This window comes from Bactrocera neohumeralis, chromosome 4, assembly GCF_024586455.1.
Source record: "Bactrocera neohumeralis isolate Rockhampton chromosome 4, APGP_CSIRO_Bneo_wtdbg2-racon-allhic-juicebox.fasta_v2, whole genome shotgun sequence".
Classification (NCBI taxonomy): domain Eukaryota; kingdom Metazoa; phylum Arthropoda; class Insecta; order Diptera; family Tephritidae; genus Bactrocera; species Bactrocera neohumeralis.
The window spans coordinates 17,325,264-17,345,048 of NC_065921.1; the positions used below are offsets into that span (position 1 = coordinate 17,325,264).

General features: G+C 40.9%; 6 protein-coding genes across 17 annotated transcripts in view; 3 read left to right on the plus strand and 3 right to left on the minus strand.

Annotated features, from left to right (window-relative positions):
- Positions 1–976, minus strand: part of LOC126756811 (syndecan) — a 487,360-nt gene extending 486,384 nt beyond the window's left edge. For 3 of the 6 annotated variants that reach the window (XM_050470213.1, XM_050470214.1, XM_050470211.1), the window contains exon 1: positions 831–976. The gene's annotated coding sequence lies outside the window, so the exon portion shown is untranslated. Of the gene's footprint in view, positions 1–786 lie in introns of all 6 variants that reach the window. The other 3 variants (XM_050470216.1, XM_050470215.1, XM_050470212.1) reach the window with 2 other exon arrangements.
- Positions 977–2,263: 1,287 nt separating this feature from the next.
- On the minus strand, positions 2,264–12,488 carry LOC126756816 (uncharacterized). 2 transcript variants are annotated; one of them, XM_050470223.1, is made up of 2 exons: positions 12,389–12,488; positions 2,264–3,624 (listed from the first exon to the last, which is right to left on the minus strand). In XM_050470223.1, exon 2 carries the CDS (start codon positions 3,573–3,575, stop codon positions 2,280–2,282), a length of 1,296 nt encoding a protein of 431 aa, XP_050326180.1. In that variant the 5' UTR covers positions 3,576–3,624; positions 12,389–12,488; the 3' UTR covers positions 2,264–2,279. The 2 variants fall into 2 exon arrangements, with proteins under 2 accessions (XP_050326180.1, XP_050326179.1); XM_050470222.1 differs by lacking the exon at positions 12,389–12,488 and adding an exon at positions 3,746–4,237.
- On the plus strand, positions 6,054–7,678 carry LOC126756846 (uncharacterized). Its single transcript, XM_050470262.1, has 3 exons — positions 6,054–6,203; positions 6,283–6,574; positions 6,697–7,678. The coding sequence occupies exons 1-3, from the start codon at positions 6,148–6,150 to the stop codon at positions 6,853–6,855; spliced, it is 507 nt and encodes a 168-aa protein (XP_050326219.1). The 5' UTR covers positions 6,054–6,147; the 3' UTR covers positions 6,856–7,678.
- Positions 9,041–9,884, plus strand: LOC126756848 (ATPase inhibitor, mitochondrial). Its single transcript, XM_050470267.1, has 3 exons — positions 9,041–9,286; positions 9,375–9,513; positions 9,584–9,884. The coding sequence occupies exons 1-3, from the start codon at positions 9,240–9,242 to the stop codon at positions 9,665–9,667; spliced, it is 270 nt and encodes an 89-aa protein (XP_050326224.1). The 5' UTR covers positions 9,041–9,239; the 3' UTR covers positions 9,668–9,884.
- On the plus strand, positions 9,946–12,756 carry LOC126756838 (5-formyltetrahydrofolate cyclo-ligase). 5 transcript variants are annotated; one of them, XM_050470254.1, is made up of 4 exons: positions 9,946–10,032; positions 11,857–11,991; positions 12,059–12,314; positions 12,399–12,756. In XM_050470254.1, exons 2-4 carry the CDS (start codon positions 11,872–11,874, stop codon positions 12,626–12,628), a joined length of 606 nt encoding a protein of 201 aa, XP_050326211.1. In that variant the 5' UTR covers positions 9,946–10,032; positions 11,857–11,871; the 3' UTR covers positions 12,629–12,756. The 5 variants fall into 5 exon arrangements, with proteins under 5 accessions (XP_050326211.1, XP_050326208.1, XP_050326207.1 ...); XM_050470251.1 differs by having other exon boundaries at positions 9,977–10,175; XM_050470250.1 differs by having other exon boundaries at positions 9,977–10,151.
- On the minus strand, positions 12,691–19,696 carry LOC126756796 (protein virilizer). 2 transcript variants are annotated; one of them, XM_050470183.1, is made up of 7 exons: positions 19,468–19,696; positions 18,702–19,387; positions 17,012–18,633; positions 15,075–16,391; positions 14,129–14,828; positions 13,022–14,062; positions 12,691–12,958 (listed from the first exon to the last, which is right to left on the minus strand). In XM_050470183.1, the coding sequence occupies exons 1-7, from the start codon at positions 19,531–19,533 to the stop codon at positions 12,784–12,786; spliced, it is 5,607 nt and encodes a 1,868-aa protein (XP_050326140.1). In that variant the 5' UTR covers positions 19,534–19,696; the 3' UTR covers positions 12,691–12,783. The 2 variants fall into 2 exon arrangements, with proteins under 2 accessions (XP_050326140.1, XP_050326139.1); XM_050470182.1 differs by having other exon boundaries at positions 12,691–12,970.
- Between the last annotated feature and the right edge of the window lie 89 nt (positions 19,697–19,785).

Sequence of the window (19,785 nt, forward strand, 5' to 3'; positions counted from 1 at the left end):
AATATATTGTATATATAGATTTATTACGACGCTGTGGAGGCGTACGGCGTTACAAATGCTGAGCGCGTTGGCGTTTCGTTGCACTCAAGCCATGCAAATGAGTATGCCGAAATGCGCGAGCTAAAGCAATGCACTAGGCGGTAGGCGCTCGTTCATTCACAAACAAGTAAAATTCCACTGATTTGTTGCACTGTCTTGTCGCATAGGCGCGCGCTAATCACCGGCATTTTAGCTTTAGCCAACAAAAAAACTTGGCCAACAAATTTATAGCACCAAACACAGTTAATTCTTTTTTTCTATTATTATCTCTTTTACTTTCCAATACAACAACACTTTGCGCTCAAACGAGATTTATTTAGCCATTTATCAAACCAAGCTGGCAACTCGCACACTTGGTCTCACCAGCTGAATTGCAAAAAACACAAAAACGCCGAACTAAAACTGTATGAAAAGACACTGGCACTGGATGAAAATGGTAGAGAAGCCACAGACGGTAAAAAAAATTGACTATTATTGAATTTACGCAGTGTATATACATAAATATATTGCGGCGACGGCGCCTACATTGACTGCTGCTGCCGCTACGCCAACACACAAATTTGCTCACACGCACAAATGATGCTCCGCCGCGCACTCCACACTTCGTTTATTACAGATAGTATGCCTTTCGTTTTTCGCGTAATTCGGCAATTACATACATATACACATGCGCTGCGTTATATATTTTTTAATATAAATTAAACGCTATTCGCCACAATATTCTTTTTACTAAATAAGTACGCTTACTTCACACACGTTTTGCAGCTCTATTCGCTTTGTACGTTTTTTACCTTTTCTACAATTTTTCTGCTCGGTAGTCTTGTGTTAGCTATTTTATTATTATTACTCGGTGCGTTTGTTCCGCGCACAATTTCTCGTTACGACCGCACCACGTCTAAATGTCGCAAGCACTCAACGCGTTCAACTACTGCTGACTGCGTTATACCAGAATTTCCGATGGCCGCCACTGCCGGAGCCGCTCGCCATTTGTTCGCACTCACACATTCTCGCTCTTTATCATGTTCTATGCTTTGCTACGCGTGGCGTTCTCTCTGTTAATTGCATTTCCAGCGCGCTCAGTTGCATTGTGGACTCTGGAATTTCCTATCATTTTCATTTGCAGTTGTGCTTGTGTGCGTTGGTAGTGAGAGAGTGGTTGAGAGAGAGAGAGTGTAGTGTAGGCGCACTGAGTGTGTGTGCGTGTTTGTGAATAAAAAGTTATTTGAGTGGGAATACTAACAAGTTTCACAGTTCTTTGAAGCAGGGTTGTCGAAACGACGGGACATGAAAAATATTCCGTTAACAAATTTTGGAAAAGGTAGATAACCGTTAAAATTTGTTTTGAATTCCCTTTGAAATTGAAATTAATCTAAAAAATATAACCAATTTTTAGCAGAAGCATTGAAAAAAGTAAAGATATCTAAAAATATAATTTTCAGTTTTTGATTCTTATTAATGAAGCTTTAAAGTGGAGGAGGGAGCCATGTGTAGAAGTTCACGCAAGGAAAGTCCTCTGACCGTCATTGGGAGTGGCCAGAAACGACTATTTTACATGTGGCTTAAGCAGCTCACGACTTCCGGTCTTAGACCAAGTATCGTTAACTCATCGATAAGCCAACTCTAGCAAATGAGCTTGCTCAAATATTCTATAAATGATACGTCCTCGAACCTTGGCTTGAAAAAATTTAGGACGGAATCTACCAAGAACATACTAACGCCACTTACGGGTTTGGACCAGACGGTATAGATCACAACAGAGTCGCCCTTGCTCAGAACAACTGGGCACCTCCATATGAAGACTAAGCTTCATTTATTCAAAACAGACGCTTTCATTGATGTCGAGAGGCCAACCCACGTTGATTTCTTAGTCGAAAGCTGGTTAAATACGGCAAATTCTGACTGGGTAACACAGTAAAATTTCAAGGTCTTTTCCGCTGATCTACATTCAAAAGTATTTAACACAAAACTAAACATGAAATAGAGAAACCGGAACACGCAGGCTTTATGAGAAATTAGGACCCCTTGTAGATACTATAGTGTCCGGTCCCAAACTTTGCATTTATTTGAGAAACTTAAAATTCACTATAGCCTTTCTATATCCCAGCTTCCTTAGTTCCCCTGGGAAACATTTACCATCACATTTAGTAAAAGTAAACTTCTACACATTTATATTATTATTTATTATAAAAATGTTAAGACTAAATAAAATTATAACAAGTTTTCGTATTGCTATTATTTACTCAAAATTTGAACTTGGCTTGCTGCGGATTAGAGCTACCATTGCCCAATGCTAACTTCAGACCCGATAATGCCATTTTTTCCGCCTTTAGGTAGTGTTCGTCTTGATATAGGAAGTCCGTAGTGCTGACATCTGCATCCAGAAAGTTCCACTGCGGTATGTCGATGGTAAAGGGTTTTGTGGCAATCTGTGGAAAGCAGCCGCTTAGTGCCATATCTGCCTGTACGACTGTGCCAGCATCTAGATTTGTGCCTTCCCATGTGTCATTCCCCGCAACACTTATTTTAGTAACCAAAGTCTTTGGCCCCACCACTGTAGCAGCGGTGCCGTTCATTTGCTTGAAATGTTGCTCCAGGTAGTTGCCATACGAAACATCATTGAAACCATTCTCAGTAGCGCCACCAACACCATTCGCTTCGGAGAGTATTACAACATCGGCGTCATCATCGCATTTGGGCAGTGTGACTACTAGCGGTAACGCCGGATCGTTGAGCGTCGATTTGCTAGCGTTCGTTGTGCTGGTGACCGTCGATTTCGATGTTGTCGCCGTTGACATAGGAGAACCGGCCGCCGAAAGCGGTGTGTTACTCTTTTGAGGACTGCCATCTGGTGGTGTGGCCGTAGTGGCACACGCACTTGTAGAAGCTGACGCTGCGCCACCATTTAGACTAGGAAAGTGTTCACGGTCCGTCTCAGTTTCACTAGCCGAAGCGGCTTCATTCTCATTACCATTGCACTTCAGCAGCGCTTTTGTGAGCTTCTTCTGTGCAGTATTCGCGGTGCGTCGAGGTGTGAGTGTTTTGATTTTCACCAGGCAGGAGGAACCGGCGCCGAAGAGCACATCCGAATAGAGCGTGCCTGGCCGGCAAACTGATGTAGAATCGGCAGTACTCACATAAGTCACCTTTTCGGCAATCTTCACCGGTGTGTTGGGGAATTTCAACCAAGTGGGTGAGCGCTTACGTAGCGACTTCGACTTCTTGCCGGTAACGGAAATGCCATTATAACTGGATATTTGCTTTTCCGAACGCTTCCAACTGCCCGATTTCACTTTGGTTGGCGGTTTTAAAGTTGACTTTGAAGTACTAGGTGCCTCCTTGTTGGCACGCCCAGTACTACTGCTGTTACTGTAATTACCGTTACAACAGCTGCTAATGCTGGGTCTTTCCACCGTCTCTTTGCCTTGTGTCTTCGACAAATCGGATATGGACTTCTTCGAATCGGTTTTCGACAATGAACGCTTTCCTTTCTCTGTCTTCTTACGTAATTTCGGCGATTTTGCGTGTTGTCCTTGCATTTGTGTGGACCCATGTTGTTGGTGTTGGTTTGTATTGTTTGCATTTTTGCTGTAAAATAAAAGAGTCGTCATTTATTAGTAGAAAAACATACAGCAACAATCAGCTGATTTTGGCTGCCATTCCGTTAGGGCGACAGAAGACGCTTAACTACGGCACCATTTTTTATTACTTGGAGTTTTTGGAGCAAATAAAACCGCTGACCATTCTGGTAAGAAACATTTGCAGTAATAGTTGGAATTTATATGGCTCCGAAGTTGCTGTTTTGGACAAAAATTTATTTGACAAATCAATTTTGGTGAGATAAAAACGAAAAGGAAAACATCAAACTTATTTTTAGTCTACGCAAATTGACAGTAGTGCAACGAATTTCGAAAATAGTGCTGGATTTTAAGCCAAAACGTTTAGAGTTCGGTAAACAGTGGGCTGACGAAACCAAAGAGGGCTGTAAATAGAGGTGTCGACTGTATGAAAGAAAGTTTTGTGAAACAGCTGGATTAGGCATAATCTAAAAGATATCGCTACTGTTAAAGTTCTGGAGTGAAAACTAAGTAAGATAACACTAGCCAAGCTAACTATAGAGATTACTCATTTCTTCACTCCTCATTGACGATGGTATCGTAGAATATGAGGACTTGACCACAATTTATTTTTTAACATTGCATTGACCTTGCAAAAAACACAATATAATAGAACACATAAAAAATAGAATTCTTCTAACCCTACAATGTAAAATCAACCGATCTTGGGATATGAAATATCGAACAAAAATTCAATCTAATCTCATACATCATTAGGAGAAAACAGCCCAAAATACATATGTATGCAAAGGAAGCATATTCCTTAGTTTTTCAAAAACTCAACTGTAGAAATGATAATCATCTTTCTAATATCTTACACAGATTTTACAAGGTCCAACATCTTAAGTTAGTTGTGGTCGAAACAAAATCTTCTACCATGATACCTCTAGCTTTCTCTAGGTAAGTTGAAAACAAGTTGGACTTTGGCAAGAAACCTTGATATAGGATAGAAAAGCTGTTATCGGTCACAGTTCAAGGTGCGAAATTGTTAAGTAAAAACTTTACAATTAAAGAAGAAAGGTCCAAACTCTATCTTTTTCTTCTTCTTTATTGGCATAGACACCTCTTACGCCGACTTTACAACAGCGCTCTTCCTTTTCGTTGTTGAGCGCCAATTGAAGATTTCAAGTATAGCCAGGTCCTTCTCCACCAGGTCTTTCCAACGGAGATGAGGTCTTCCTATTCCTTTGCTTCCCCCGGCGGTTACTAAGTTGAATACTCTCATAGGTGGATTGTTTTCAGCCATTCGGACACATGACCTAGTCAGCAAAGCCGTTGTCCTTAATTCGCTGAACTATGTCAATGTCGTCATATATCTCGTACAGCTCATCGTTTGATCGACTGCAGTATTCGCCGTTGCCAATACGCAAAGGACCACAAATCTTTCGCAGAACCTTTCACTCGAAAACTGGTAACGCCGACTCATCAGATGTTGTCATCATCCATGCCTCTGCACCATATAGCTGGACGGGGATGATGAGTGACTTGTAGGGTTTGGTCTCTGTCCTTCGAGAGAGGACTTCGCTTCTCAATTGCCTACTCATTCCGAAGTAACATCTGTTGGAAAAAGTTATTCTGCATTGGATTTCGAGGATGACGTTGTTGGTGCTGTTAATGTTGTTCCAAGATAGACGAAACTATCTACGACTTCGAAGTTATGACTGTCAACAGTGACGTGAAAAAAACTGTTTGGTATCATTGAATGAGGCTGCTTATGACAAGAAGCTCGATGTACGGGTGCCACACGAGTGAACGCAAAAAATCTCATCGAGCTAATTTTCAGCTGCGAGTCGATACTGAACCGCAACAAAATCGATCCATTTCAGAAGCGGATGTTCACTGGTGATGAGAAGTGGGTTATTTACGACACGTCCAGCGAAACAGTCGTGGTCAAATTACAGTGAGCCGATTTAAATGGTAGCAAATCCAGGTTTGACTGTCAGCAAGGATTTGCTGAGCTTTTGAAGGAATAGACAAGAAATCATCTACTATGAGGTCTGCGTTTATGGACTAACACTAAATTTTGAACTGTAATGTCAACAATTGGACCTAGAAGAGGCCGTGAGAAGAGGAATTGTATGTCATCAGGACAACGCCAGGCCACACACATCGACAGCGACTGGACAGACAAAGTGGAATTACCTTCAAAATGCCAATAAGTTAGCGAAAAATTGGTGGTTAGATTAATCGGATTGCGTATTTTACGGACCGGATTCTACGCGGAGCATTTCAATAATTTTTTTTAAATTATTTTCTAAATATTTGTGATAGCTAACACTCACTAGGCTTCACTGTATAACATACCGATCACCATAGACAGTCTTTTTCTACTGTGAACTGATCAATTTACAAATGCTGTGCTAGAAATGAAACCCCCCTTTACATGGCGTCCAACAGTAATCTTGGTACTTTACGTCAAATCAAATTTGTACAAACTTTTTGGAAATCAAATAATTTAGTACGAAAAAATATATTTTTTTAAGAAAAAAAGAATATGTTGGCGAGAATCATTAAACGCGGCCTTTTGGGTGCACAACAAAATTTTCCGAGGTACACACCCCTAAATACGCAGACTTCGAGATGAACGTAATAACTATTTTTTAATTTACTTATTCTCTCTTTTTTGCAGTTTTTGCGCCAGTCGTCACTTCACCAATGAATACAGTGCGCATATACCCGGTGGTGGTCTCGAGAAATTAGCTGGCTGCTTCAAGGAAGAAAGCTACTTCAAGCTCAAAGACCTAAAGCTTTTGCTCAAGATGCGCGAACAGACGCTGCGCGGCGCCGGTTATGACACCACCGAAATGAACAATGTAATCGACGAGATCGAAGAGTTCGATCACCTGACGGCAGCACATCGTCAGCAGAGCTTTATGAACAAGCATAAGAATTGCATGGAGGAGCTGTATTTCCTAACCGAGGTGAGTTCGGAAAGTTTCGTTTCTTGTCTCTGTTGTACTTACTGAAGCGGCATATTTATTGTACTTCGTTTCTCACTCGTATTTGTTTCGTATGTGTGTGTGTTTCGTCTTCTTCGCTGCAGGAGTCGATGAACTTGCGTCGGCTCGAACAGAAAATGCACTTGGAAGCCGAGCAGAAAATGCGTGATGATATCGCTTTGGAAAATAGTCGTCGCGCCTTGCAGTTTTCAAATGAAGCGGAAGCAATGGCTAAAATACGCAGTGACCAATATACGAAGTGAAAAATTTTTTCCTCTCAAAATTATTATTCTTATTTATTTATTGAAACAGACGAAAAAATTAAGCAACAAAATAATTTTTTTTTTGGTAAACATAAGTTTATATGCAAGAGTTGGCTTTTTTAAATTTTTTTCGTTTTTTGTTTTCATATTTTTTCAAGCATTTTTGAGAACTATGTACGTTCGTTTCCGGGAAAAAATGTGGGAAATTTAAAAAAGCCCAACTGAGCAGAGTTGCACGTATTTGCACACACACGTACGCACACTCACACAAACAAATAATATTATAGTTATAACGGTGAAAGCGCGTTGCCAACGCACAGCAAGTGTGTTGTTGTATGTGTGTCGGTATAATATCGAGACTCACATATAAACGTGGAAAAATCGGATAGAACATATAGATAATCGATATGTGAATATGTTTTAGATTAGCATATGTGACCCAAGAGCGCCATTTATATATATATACAAAATATATATTTATTATTTAGTAAAATTTTTATTATGTATATGTCGAATTACAAATGTACGCATATATTTTTGATATTTTGCCTCCAAAAGTTGGAAGATAAAACTTAAGCGATTGCCAAAAGAAAACATCTAAGCCTAGTAATTTACTATTTTATTTCTAGAAAAGGGATGGGTGAGTAATCCAGGGTTAAATGAACATTTTCAGTGGGTTCATCGAGTAGGGTTTACCGGGAGCTACAAAAGTAGACCGAAAGGAACAGCAAGCAACGTCATATTTTTTCCCGCTCTTTTGACATTTCTATTCAGTAGAGTTTGTCATTTCATCATGGAAAGATATACGATCCAACAAGGAGTCGAAATTATCAAAATTTACTACCGAAATTCGGAGTCAGTGGCCTTAACTTTAAGACCAACCAATTTATGGTCGTCACAATCGCTCTGTTAGATCAACAATTGAGCGTCTTGTGGAAAAATTGGCATCTACAGGCACAGCACAAAATGTTCCCGAGTCAGTGAGACAAAGGAATGCCCGTAGTGTCGAAAATATTGCTGCCGCTAGCGCATCAATTGAGGAAGACCCAAATCAGTCTCCCACACGTCGTTCTCAAGCGTTGGGCATCTCTGTGATGTCGTTGTGGCAAATTTTACAAAAATATCTTGGTCTACATCCTTATAAGATCAAATTGACGCAAGAACTCAAGCCGATTGACCACCAGAATCTTCGTATGTTCGTGAATTGGGCTGAGCAGCAACTTGAAAGTGATCTGGATTTTCATCGAAAAATCATCTTCAACGATGAGGCCCATTTCTGGCTGAATTGTTTCGTCAATAAGCATTAAAATATGTTTTCTTGGTCCAGCGGCAATCCGCTTACTCCACGAGTCACCGAAAATATTTCGGTTTGGTGTGGTTTACGGGCCGGCGACGTGATTGGGTCTTACTTCTTCCGGGATGGTCAAGACCGTCATGTTACTATAAATGACAATCGCTACCGCTCAATAAGGACTGACTATTTTTGGCCCGAATCGAATGATATGGACTTGGACAATATGTGGTTCCAACAGGACGACGGCACAAGGCACGCAGCGATTCTAACATGAACTAAAAGATACATCCGTTCCCAAGCCAATTCGGCCATACAAGGACTGCCAACCAACAGCATTATTATATATTATTCGAGGAAGAAGTTCTGCCACTACCACAACAACAACAAAAACATCAGAGAAATTCATGTTTTGGTAGTTTATTTAAAAAAATTTTAACTGAAAACATGAAAAGTATATTTTCCACCTTTTGAAGCTCTCTATATAGGAATATTTTGTTGTAAAAAAATAGGGATTATTCTTCCTTCACTTAAAAATCGCAAGAGCCATAACTTTCCCACGGCAGTCGGCTCTAAGTAACGGCAACGGACTATTTATTACGAAATTACTATTAGAATATTTTTTGCCGCTACAACAACAGCAATAAAAAAACGAGTTTATTTTTGAAGTATTATACAATAAATATCGATATTAATTTTTTATCGTATTTTTGTATGAAAAACGATGTTTCGGCGTTATCAGCGAGTTCTAGCTTGTAATAGAATGAACAATTTTACGTTTTTATTATTTAATGGGTATACAGTTATCAAATGCATTTCCTCCGCAAATGTATGAGTTTTCACACTCACTCCGACAAACATACATTTAGGCGCAGGTTAAATTGGAAACAGCTGATGCCTTGCACAAATTTCATCGAATATTCATCATTCTTCATCACGCACTTGTGGTAAACAGACAAACGCGAAGAAACACATTTAAAAACGAAAACAACTTGCGATTAGTGTATAAAACTATTTTTAAACAAATTAGTGACAATAATAAAAGCACATATTTGTGAAATACAGTTTGAGCAGTGAAATAAAAAGCGCAGAAATGCTAGCACGTCGCTCAATCGTTGGAGTACAAGCGTTGAAACAACAGTAAGTCAGTTCCCTGATTCTTCATAGATTATATAATATAGCTAGTAGCAGCGGAACCATTAAAGAGAAAACCAATTTACGAATTTAGTTGTCGCAAAATGTCGCAAGTCGGTGAATTGGGTAGCGGCGCAGGCAAGGGTGGCGGCGGTGGTGGTTCCATACGCGAGGCAGGCGGCTCTTTCGGCAAGATGGAGGCAGCACGCGAGGAGGAATTTTTCTACAAGCAGGTGCGTGGTAATTTTACTACTTAATTTAGTATATTTTTTTTACTTTTGTTTTCACTTTCACAAACATTAGCAAAAGGAACAGCTGAAGAATCTGAAGACCAAAAGCGACGACGCACCAAAGAATACAAATGCCACTGCACAACCGGCGAAATAGTGAAATGCTACAAAAAGGCGAAAAATAATGATTTGAGAAACTATTTTGGAACAACGCCAATTGGTGTTTGTGTCCCCAATATTTTACACGTATTTTATAGTTGAAAGCGTTGTTTTTACTTATAATACCAAAGAGTTCAATATGGTATTTTGTTAATTATATTTATTTACCCTAATATATACACGAATTGAAAAAAATATTTATACGTACTTCCTAATTGTTTGTTTATATTTTCCAAACTGTCATAAATAATCGATATCGATAATCATAGCACACATCGCCACTATCATGTGCCAATATCGCGCGTTGCTTAATTATTGTAAAATAATATTAAATGTTAACGAAGATAAGAAATTTATTTGATTGTACGTGTTTGTTGTAAATAACGAATAGTACCACATACATATGTACATGTATACATATATCTACATAGAACAGTATAAGTGTTAAGTCAAACTAATTACACTGTATAATGAACGCTACGGTATTGTTTTTGTAAACTCAACAAGTAATTATAGTTTCTCTACCTTTTTTGAGATAAAGTAAACGCAATGAATAAGATGATAACAATAGTAGGCTAGCAGAAAAATTATAGGCATTTCCGATGCACTGTAATTAATGCCATTTCACACAATGTACCCATGGACATTGCCGGCAAGTGCATTGTTGGCAGGTGCGCTCTAAAGCTCTGGGAAGCTGGGCACATTAAGCAGTTTAAACAAAGACACGCTAAAATTCTCTCCTCCTTTAATTGCATTCCTGAAAACACTGCCTCACAGGGGCTACTCTTGTTGAGTTTTTCTCTGCTCACATACCGCTGAGCGGGGCGCAGTGAGCTTTTTCAAAGCTAGGAGGGGAAGTTGGAGGGGTAGTTTTCTGTAAGGAGGTTTCTGTCATAACGAAATCACTGATTGACTGTAAAGCCGGTAAGCTAGCAAGAGGCAACACCGTCATCCCGTTCATATCGGAATGGAAACGAGTTGAATCTCCATTGTCATCTTGCATTCTAGTCCTGGACCAATGAGAGATCTAGTCTTTGGCAAAATTACCGCAATTTTAGTTCTTGCTGCAAATTGTTCAATAGGCAATCATGTGGTAAGACAAAAATTCTTGTCTAGCGAAGGTGTTGTCAAAGTTATATGGAGGAGGATGAGGTGGAAACATCCAGCCAGTTTCTTCTCTATTGCCTAGCCTTTGCAAGACAAAGGTCCAAGTGAGATCATTGTTAGGATTGATCTCAATCTATCCTTATCATTATATGTGACCTGGTCTACGGAAAGGGGGCTTAGGTGTCAAAAAATCAATTTTCACTTTTTAGTTGATTCGGATGGAAGATGAGATGCTTTTTATTTTTAACAGCTGTTTCCCAGAAAACTAGTTTTCGCACTTAGCTCCCTTTTCGTAGACCAGGTCACATATTATGTGTTAACTGGATGGTTGAAGGAAAACCAAGTGGCTTAAAAAGAATATAAGGTTTTTTCATATCAGGAATACCCTCAAAGTTTAATTCATAAAAAATCTCCTAAAATATAACAATTTATGTTCTATATAAAATGTTTTCTGGGTATAAAATGTTTTGGCCCACCATTGTAAGCGGAAAACTATACTCTTATCAATTCTGTTTACTACTTTTTGTTTTGCTCGTTGCTTGCTTATGTAGAGCGCACTCATCGGAGGCAGGGATTAACAAGGTGTACGAAATTCAAGTACATTTGCCAATAGCAAAATTTAACTGTTCTAGGGAATTAATTTTCTTTGGGATCTCATATTGTTCTATATATTTAGTAAATAGTACGAAAACCATAAGCAACGAGAGCAAACCGGGAAAAAGGTTTTTACGACGGCTTGTTGAAGAGAACCTCAATAATTTACAATGAAAACAGCACAGATATAGGACAAATATGTGCTTTTAGACCACAAACATAAGGCCTGTGCAAAAACAAAACAAAAAACTGCTGTAAACTGCTCAAAATTTGTAGTGATAACCCGGACAGCAAAGTGGATGCACAAGTAGAAGATAAGAAAGGCGGTATTAGTTTGAAAACACGCAGATAAGACTTATAAAATATCATCAAATCGGGCAAATTTTGAGTTTCAGTGACAGTACAAGTTTAAACAAGGCAGAGTAACGAGCGCGCAGACAAGCAAAAGGATTACAAATAATTATTATATTATTTTTTTTATTAAAGTACTTAATTAGAAATATGGCTAGTGCAATTGGAAATCCTTTGAAGAAAGTCTTGCGGCAACGCATGAAGACCGAAGTCATACCGGCGATTAGCGCCGAGTCTATAGTAGAGCAGTCGAAGGCAATTTATGAAAAGGTAAATGAGTAAAGCGATTACAAATATATAACATATACAGTGATACCAAATTTTTAATGTCTTGCAGGTAATCGCCTCCGAGGCATTTCGTCAGGCAAAGGATGTGAGCATCTATCTCAGCACTGGCAGCGAAGTGGACACATTGGCGCTGCTGCGTGAGCTCTTCAAACAGCAGAAGAATGTGTTTGTGCCCACCTACAATGGCCGACTGATGGAAATGGTGCGCGTTAAAGACTGGGCCGACTATGAGTCGTTGCCGCTAACCAAATGGCACATTAAACAGCCAAACATTAAGGACGGGCGTGAGAGCGCCTTGACAAATGGTGCGTACAATTAGTGAAATGTTGGAATTTTTACGAGATTTCTACTATTTTTTAATGTGTGTTGTGGCATTTACCTCTATGCAGGACGCGGCATTGACTTATTCCTGATGCCCGGTGTGGCGTTTACGTTAAGCGGTGGTCGCATGGGTCATGGTATGGGTTACTATGATGGCTTCCTAAAGCGGCATTTCGATACTTATCCCGAGAAGAAGCCAATACTGATGGCGCTGGCATTCCGCGAACAAATCGTTGAGGAGGGCACTTTGCCGCTGGAACCACACGATGTGCGGCTAACGACTGTGGTCACGCCATAAATGTGTGTTGGCATAGAACTGCAGCATGTTTTGTATATTGTATATTGGTTTTAAAGACGCAATTTAGTTATGTATGTACTTATGTATTTTTTTTTGTTTTTTAATAAAAAAGAGTGATTCAACTTAAATTATTTGCCAACGCATGTGCTTAAACACTAACGGAGATAGGGACGTGGACGTCCGCCACGACCGCGAGGGCGCCCACTGAAGTGCGAACTGTTCGAGTAATGTGTATCGCCAAAGTGCGGTTCGGTGGTGGCGCTGCGATAATGCGGTGAGCCGCCATCGGCCCAGGTTGACGGCGATGCGGTGCGCATCACCTTGGATTTGCTGTAAAGTGAACTAATATTTAAATGGTTTGCTATTTTTCGGTTCGCTTATAGTTTTACTCACCGAAACGCTGCTGCCGTCGATATGCGTGTGCCGCGATTGCGACCGACGCGTGAGCCACGCATCATGGGCGGTATTTTGTTGTAGCCCGTCGGACCGGTAGGCTGCGCGCCACACGTCTCCAATGCAAGGAAATCATCAACATGTAAGGAGGGTGGACGCGATGTGTTGGGCGGACGTGAGCGGAAGAGATCGCCGCGTGAGGGTGGCGCACGCGCAAAACCACGCCCCCGTACGGGTGTTATGTAGATTTTCTTCTCCGGTCGTCCCGTGCTCGGTTCCACTTCGACACGACGTGTGCGGAAGCACGGCGCTGTGGGTGTGCGCTCACGATTCGATTGCGGCGATGCGGACAAATGCAACACGCGCTTACAATCGCTTGTGAGATTCGTTTCGGGCGCTAAGCACTCTGCAGCTAATTCAGTGAGATCGCAAGCGACGCGCTCATATTTGCTATCATCCACATCTATGCAGTCCACCTGCAACCAATAGCGCGCTAGCAGCTGTGGCTCATCTGCCGCCGCGTCGACTTCTACGAAAATCGGGCGCGCCGCGAACTGCATGACTATGCCCTCGCTTTGTGGCAGCGTCGGCTCGATGGCATGCGCGCCGACGGCGCCGTTGTCGTCTTCACTCTCTACGCTTGCACTGACGTCAGTGGCTTCCAACTCGGTGGTGATTTCAGCAAGCAGCTTGCTGGCAGTAGTGCTATCATCTTCTGTTTTTATTTGTGTTGGCGTTTTATCTTTGCTTTTCGTGTGCGCGTCGCTCAAACGTTGCATTAGTGTGGGTGTGGCATTCTTCTGGTAGCCAAGAAGATGGTGTAGCTCTGCAGTGGTCAACTTCAAGGTGCGTATGGGTAATGTTTTTTGTTGTTTTAAATAGTCAGCAACATGCGTAAGTGAATGTAGTAAGTTTATGAGCAGTTCAATGGATGCGAGACGCACTTCAACGCCCTCAGCAACGTTGAGGAATTTTTCAAGCCACTGTTGAAAGTCGGCGCGCCTTTGCTTCAGCTGCTGCGTCAAATAGTGCATCGTGATGCTGAGCGGTGTATGAAAATTATTGATTGAAAATAACAAAAAATATAAAAAATAAATTCCAACTCACTCCAATTCCGTTAGCAAATTCAAGTTGTTCAGCGCCGACTCACACACCTGCTGCTGCGCATCACTGTTGAAAAGGTTCGTCAATGTAGCCTCAATGATGCGCGGTATCAGCTCCTTCGCCGGCAATGCCGCGGCCAAATTCAACTCTGGCAATGCTGTTGATTTCGGCGATACAAAAGAAATGCTTGGATCTAGGAAACTCCTCAAAATGTGGTGTATGGCCAATTGGGCGCGGTGTACCACCTCCGAGGCAGCGCCCGTGTAGCAGAGCACCGAATGAAAGAGTTCCCACAGCTTGCCGTTAAGTATAGAGATGGAGGAAATTTTCAGCGCCGCGAATGAAGTTAGACGCGCAAAGAAATTTAGTAGGCGTGCCAATTGTGCAGTTGGTGTGCCCGAAGCTGACTGCCATTCGGCACAGAGCAAATCACTAAGTGTTTTCGAGATGAGCAGCGTCATGTTCGGCGCCAAGTCGGCGAGTTGAAGACACACTTTCGTCATGAGATCCACCAAAGGCGGAAAGGTGGTGGGTGCAATAGTCTCAATCAGTTTGGCGACTTGGGGGCTGAGCGGATGCAAATGAGCAGACCACAGTTTGCGTTCGGTGATCAAACGTTGACTCTGCGTTTCGGGTACGTGCACGTCGGCGGGCAGCGGCATTGGCAACGGCAGTGGTAGCAACTCGGCGAGCACATGCAACCCTGTAAATATAAGAAAAGATTTTTATCTTGATTTTGATCGGTCAGTTTATATGGCAGCTAAAGGCTACAGTCGTCCGATATCGGTGGTTCCGACAAAAGAGCAGCTACTTGGGAAGAGAACGGAGTATACAAAATTTCACACCGATATCTCATAAACTGGAGACTACTCCAACCGTTGTGGCTGTTACAAACCTCGTCGCAAACTTAATATGCCCCGTACAGGGTATAAATATGTACATTACGCACCTGGTAGGAAGGTGGAGGGCCCATCGATGTTCTTCAATATTTCTCGAATCATTTGCGTCCACAATGACTTGTGCAACGACTCCTCATCCTGTTCATTTGGCTGTGTGTAGGCCAGGAAGATTTGTATGATTTCTTGTTTGGCCTCAGCGATTGCCTGTGCCGCTTGACTGCCAGCGGGGAAATAGTGCAGGAGGAAATATGCCTTCATAAGGTGATCGATGGCGGTTAAATCCTTGAATTCCGCATCGCGACACTGTATTGCAAACGAAAGCATGGCGCGTAGCACCTGCAAAGCGGGCAGTATTATCTGACAACAATGAAGACCTTGCAGCGTCATTAGCGCTGGCGTATGCAAGCCCGGTTGCTCGAAGTACGAGCACAATTTCTCTAAGATTTGCATAATTGTTTGTACGCCATCGGCGGCGTAGAACTGCAGCGTGGCAAAACGATGTTTCAGCTCCTCGGTTTGTGAGCTGCGGAATGCTTTGCTATTCGAACCGATTGCCAAATGGCGCAAAATGCGCAAACCCATAATTAGGTCACCCGGAAAAGTGGTTATGTACTCCATGGAACGCGTAATAACGTCGACTAGTGGCGTTATATTGTCATAAGCGAAGATTTGTATCGCTTCCGAAGGTTTCAGAAACACAAAGAGCTCCTGCAGCACAGCCGATACTGAGGGCTCGAAACTTTCATGATTCTTCGCCAATTCGAATATGTTCTGACCATGTTCAATCAGATAGTCCAGCTGCTCGCAATGACGCACACAACAATCCACCATATCCACCGCATAGCTCAGCACTGGACTCTTATATTTGGTGCCCGGTGAGGCAAGTTGACGTTGCGCTTGTAAGCGTTGCTCCTTCTGTATAAGGTCCATAAAGAACTGCATGTTGTTGTTCAAACCGATCACTTCGACGGTATGCTGACGACCGGGTGATTGACACGTCTGCGAGTAGAGCGCATGCAAATGTGTCGCTAGTTTTATGATATCGTACTGCTCAGCGCGTGTTAAATGCAGAACGGCATCCAAATGATAACGTGTTTGCACTTTGTAAGCCAACTCTACGCCGATTTGCTGCAGACGATGTAGCAAAGGTCTGCGCAACGATTGTGTAGACGCTTCATTGCGCGCTGGTGTTGACTCTTTGAATGATGCAACGTTATCCGACTGCTCTGTGGGCTCCTCTGTGTCTTTGGTTTTTGGCTTTGCATCGGTGGTTGTTGCGGAAGTGCTGTCCTTAACTGTCTGTTTGTCGGCGGCATCAAGAGCATTAGTTTCCAGCTTCGGTTGTGTTGGTTCCTCACTCACTTTCACTAAAATAGTAACAGTAAACAATTAATAAACAACAAATAAAAATAAAATATAAAAATATAAAAATATAAAAAATTTCAAAATATAAAGAAATATTAAAAAAAATAAAATAAATATAAAAATATGTAAAAATAAAAATAAAATTAAATAAAAAAATAATATAAAATAAAAAAATAAAAAAAACTATAAAAAAATAAAAAAAAACTATAAAAAAAATAAAAAAAAAAAAAAAAAAAAAAAAAAAATAAAAAAATAAAAAAAAAAAAAAAAAAAAAAAAAAAAATAAAAAAAAAATTATAAAAAAAAATAAAATTATAAAAAAATTATGAAAAAATAAACAAATAGAAAATAAATAAATAAGTAATAAAAAATAAAAATGAAAATAAATAAATAAAAAAAAATTTAAAAAAATAAATAAATAAAAAAATTAAAAAAATTAAAAAAATAAAATTAAGAAAAAAGGAATTAAAAAAAAATAAAGAAAAATAAACAATGTAAAAATAGAAAAAATAAAATTATAAAATAATAATTTTAAAATTATGTAAGAAAACAAAAATTAATAAAATAAGTAATAAAACAAAAATTAATAAAAAATATTTATAAAAAAAAAATAATTACTTACTTTCAAAGTCCTCCTGCTCGGTGGGCATCACATCTTCGGGCACTTCATCAATACCCAGTAGCACCGCTACCAACAGTCGCGTAGTTTCAAAGCAATCGTCCACAAAATAATCCACACCAACATGTGTCTGCAGCATTGCCTGCAACAAATCCAACACGCGCAACAACAGCGTCGCCGGCAACGCATTGGCATTGACCAACAATAGCAGCAACGATTCACCCAATGTATGCAGCACGAAGTAGGCCTGCAAGTCGTTGGCAAAACTGCGCTGCGCTGCAGTGTCAACTGTGATTTCGAATTTCTTGGAAGCGGGTAGAAAACGTTTCGGTTGCTGGTAAGATAATGAATTGTGCGTCAAGGCGTCCATAATTTGTTCAATCGCACGTTCGATGGCAACATATTGTTCCGCCGGCGCGGCTGGTGTGTAATTGGTGAGCACGAAGAGTTTACTGCAATTTTCACGCACACATTCGAGCGCCTCGTACAAATGCAGCTTCTTAACGATCGCTTGCAAAGCGAATTTGGTGCGTGTGAGACGCGATTCTTTCAGCGTATCGAAGAGCAATTGATAGCCGCCCAGGTTGCCACCAACTAGGAAGTGGCGTATGCCTTCCTTAGTGCCAAGCAAAGCATAGATGGCTTTGAGCAACATTAACTTGATGGATACTGCCATATATTTCTCTTGGTAGAGCTTGTAGAGCGCGACGAAGGGGTCAAAGTTTTGCGTTTGCAGCAGATAATCTAAAAACACCGGCGCCGATGCAAAGAGTTCAGTAAGGCGTGCGCCTATTTTTATGTGACGTATCTTGAAAGCCGGCTGCTGTTGCAGGCAAGCCGATTCGAATTCTAAAGCAATTTTTAAAATATTAAAAGATTTCAGCAAATACTTTGCATCGTTCGTGAAGAACTTTTTCAGCACAAAATTACGTCGTTTGAAGTTTTGCCAAATGTAAGACAAGTGGTTGATAAGCTGTTCGCTTAAGTAGACAAAATTCTCACGCTCTTCTATTGTGGTTGTCGGGTCATTGAAAGCGTCTACGCTCACGCATTTTGTTTGCACATCGAACTTCTCCATTATAATGAATAGTGTGTCCACTTCCTTGTGGTATAGTGCTTGCAAATCACTATCATAACGTCTAATGGGCATTGTGAACGGATCAAATTCCTGTATGGCCGGCAAAGCTGCGTTGGCGGCAGCCAGCAGTTCTGCTTCGAAATCATCGCCCATAACTTGATCAATTGCAGAATTGGAATCGTCATCACCAATAATCTCATCATCACTAAGAATGGGCTCGTATTGTTCGCCGGGCGTACCGGGTGTCTCGTCATCGTCCAAAGGTTGCGTATCGGCTGCGCCATTCGTCAGTGATTCGTCGGAACGCATATAACTGCGCGTTTTAAGTTTATAATGTACAGTATCCTCTGCGTACTCCATGTTATCGGGCGAACGTGGACGTGTGGGTGAGTCAATCGAGGCAGGTGGTGTGCGCGGTGGCCATTTGTGTGACTCCTCGGCATCGGAACGTGAACGCTCAGAACGTTTGCGACGCGAATGGCGTGAATATTCCGGGCTACGTGACCAGTCTCGCGACACTTTTTCACGTTCGCGTTCACCGCGTGAACTATAGAAGAATAATTTATATATATTTATATAGGTTATAAAATTAAATTAGAAAGAAATCAAACTCACCGCACGTAGTCCCTTTCATTGCTCTCCGAGTGTGTGCGATTACGTGACGGCAATGAACGTTCTGAGGAATGCGAAGTTTTGCGTATACCACGTTCTCGTTCGTCTCCCGAATGTTGGTAATGCTCACCGGGACCGCTACGTCCAACGCCATATTCTAATTCATCACGCTCAAAATCACTAAGATTCGTCTTGTGTGCTGGTACTTCACTCGGTAGGGGTTCTTTCCATTCATCTTTGCTTGCCTCCTCCGGTATACTGGGTTCACGTGTTTCTCCACTACCACTTAAATTGCATATCTCTTCGGGGCCAGCTGGTTCACAAGGTGGCGGTGGTGGACTGGCAATTGGTTCATTCATCGAATTTGTTAATATACCATATACAGCCAAAGTAATCGTACTATACCAGCCACGTAAGACTAAACCATCTGTTGGTATTTTCTCTTGGGTACATTCTAAGTGAATGCAATCGTTTTGATTATATTTTAATTGACCTAAATTTTCAAATGTCGAGGCACCCGGCATGCCCAAATCATTTACGAAAAATTCAATATCAAATTTGGAGGGATTTGTGGCCCCAAGGCGCACACCACCGGGGAAATCGGCTTGTACGCGTGCTCCCAATGGTATTATACGTACTTGTGTAATATATACTGGTTTTGGGAATTGCACAAGATCGAGATTGATATCCTAATGTAATGGATGTTCAAATACAGTTAAAAATTTTGAGGAAAATGCATTTCATTAAAAGCGCTAGCTTGCTTGCTTACCGTGTCCACTTCGTGCGAAAAAGTGTCGAAGAAAAGAAGCTCAGATGCATCGTCAGTTTCCACCATTTTACACTAAAGTGCTTGTTTACTAATTTGTTCAATTTGTTGCTGATGGTTTTACACAAAATAAAATGAAGAAAATATTAACAAAAGAGGAAAAAATTATTATTTTCCAAAAGCATTAGCCAAACTTGGCTTTCTGCGAAAATTTGACAACTCGTAATGCTGCTTCTTCTTCCTAAATACGTAGCAGTATTGCCATTGTTCTATTGCCCGAAATTAATTTTTTTAAAACAAAGTTTACGATATAATGATTAT

What these genes read in the sequence shown, in the direction of transcription:
- LOC126756846 (XM_050470262.1), top strand. Translation starts at nt 6,148, where the DNA reads ATGTTGGCGAGAATCATTAAACGCGGCCTTTTGGGTGCACAACAAAAT. An exon ending in GCACAACAAAATTTTCCGAG is followed by an intron (nt 6,204 to 6,282) that starts GTACACACCCCT and finishes TCTTTTTTGCAG; the next exon opens with TTTTTGCGCCAGTCGTCACT. An exon ending in AGCTGTATTTCCTAACCGAG is followed by an intron (nt 6,575 to 6,696) that starts GTGAGTTCGGAA and finishes TCTTCGCTGCAG; the next exon opens with GAGTCGATGAACTTGCGTCG.
- LOC126756838 (XM_050470249.1), top strand. Translation starts at nt 10,688, where the DNA reads ATGAGAGATCTAGTCTTTGGCAAAATTACCGCAATTTTAGTTCTTGCT. An exon ending in GTTCAATAGGCAATCATGTG is followed by an intron (nt 10,763 to 11,856) that starts GTAAGACAAAAA and finishes TTTTTATTAAAG; the next exon opens with TACTTAATTAGAAATATGGC. An exon ending in CGAAGGCAATTTATGAAAAG is followed by an intron (nt 11,992 to 12,058) that starts GTAAATGAGTAA and finishes AATGTCTTGCAG; the next exon opens with GTAATCGCCTCCGAGGCATT.
- LOC126756796 (XM_050470182.1), bottom strand. Translation starts at nt 19,533, where the DNA reads ATGGTGGAAACTGACGATGCATCTGAGCTTCTTTTCTTCGACACTTTT. An exon ending in AATGAAAGGGACTACGTGCG is followed by an intron (nt 18,634 to 18,701) that starts GTGAGTTTGATT and finishes ATTCTTCTATAG; the next exon opens with TTCACGCGGTGAACGCGAAC. An exon ending in TCGACGGCAGCAGCGTTTCG is followed by an intron (nt 12,971 to 13,021) that starts GTGAGTAAAACT and finishes TTTAAATATTAG; the next exon opens with TTCACTTTACAGCAAATCCA.
- LOC126756816 (XM_050470222.1), bottom strand. Translation starts at nt 3,795, where the DNA reads ATGTTTCTTACCAGAATGGTCAGCGGTTTTATTTGCTCCAAAAACTCC. An exon ending in ATTTGCTCCAAAAACTCCAA is followed by an intron (nt 3,625 to 3,745) that starts GTAATAAAAAAT and finishes TTTATTTTACAG; the next exon opens with CAAAAATGCAAACAATACAA.
- LOC126756848 (XM_050470267.1), top strand. Translation starts at nt 9,240, where the DNA reads ATGCTAGCACGTCGCTCAATCGTTGGAGTACAAGCGTTGAAACAACA. An exon ending in GTACAAGCGTTGAAACAACA is followed by an intron (nt 9,287 to 9,374) that starts GTAAGTCAGTTC and finishes TTACGAATTTAG; the next exon opens with TTGTCGCAAAATGTCGCAAG. An exon ending in AGGAATTTTTCTACAAGCAG is followed by an intron (nt 9,514 to 9,583) that starts GTGCGTGGTAAT and finishes CACAAACATTAG; the next exon opens with CAAAAGGAACAGCTGAAGAA.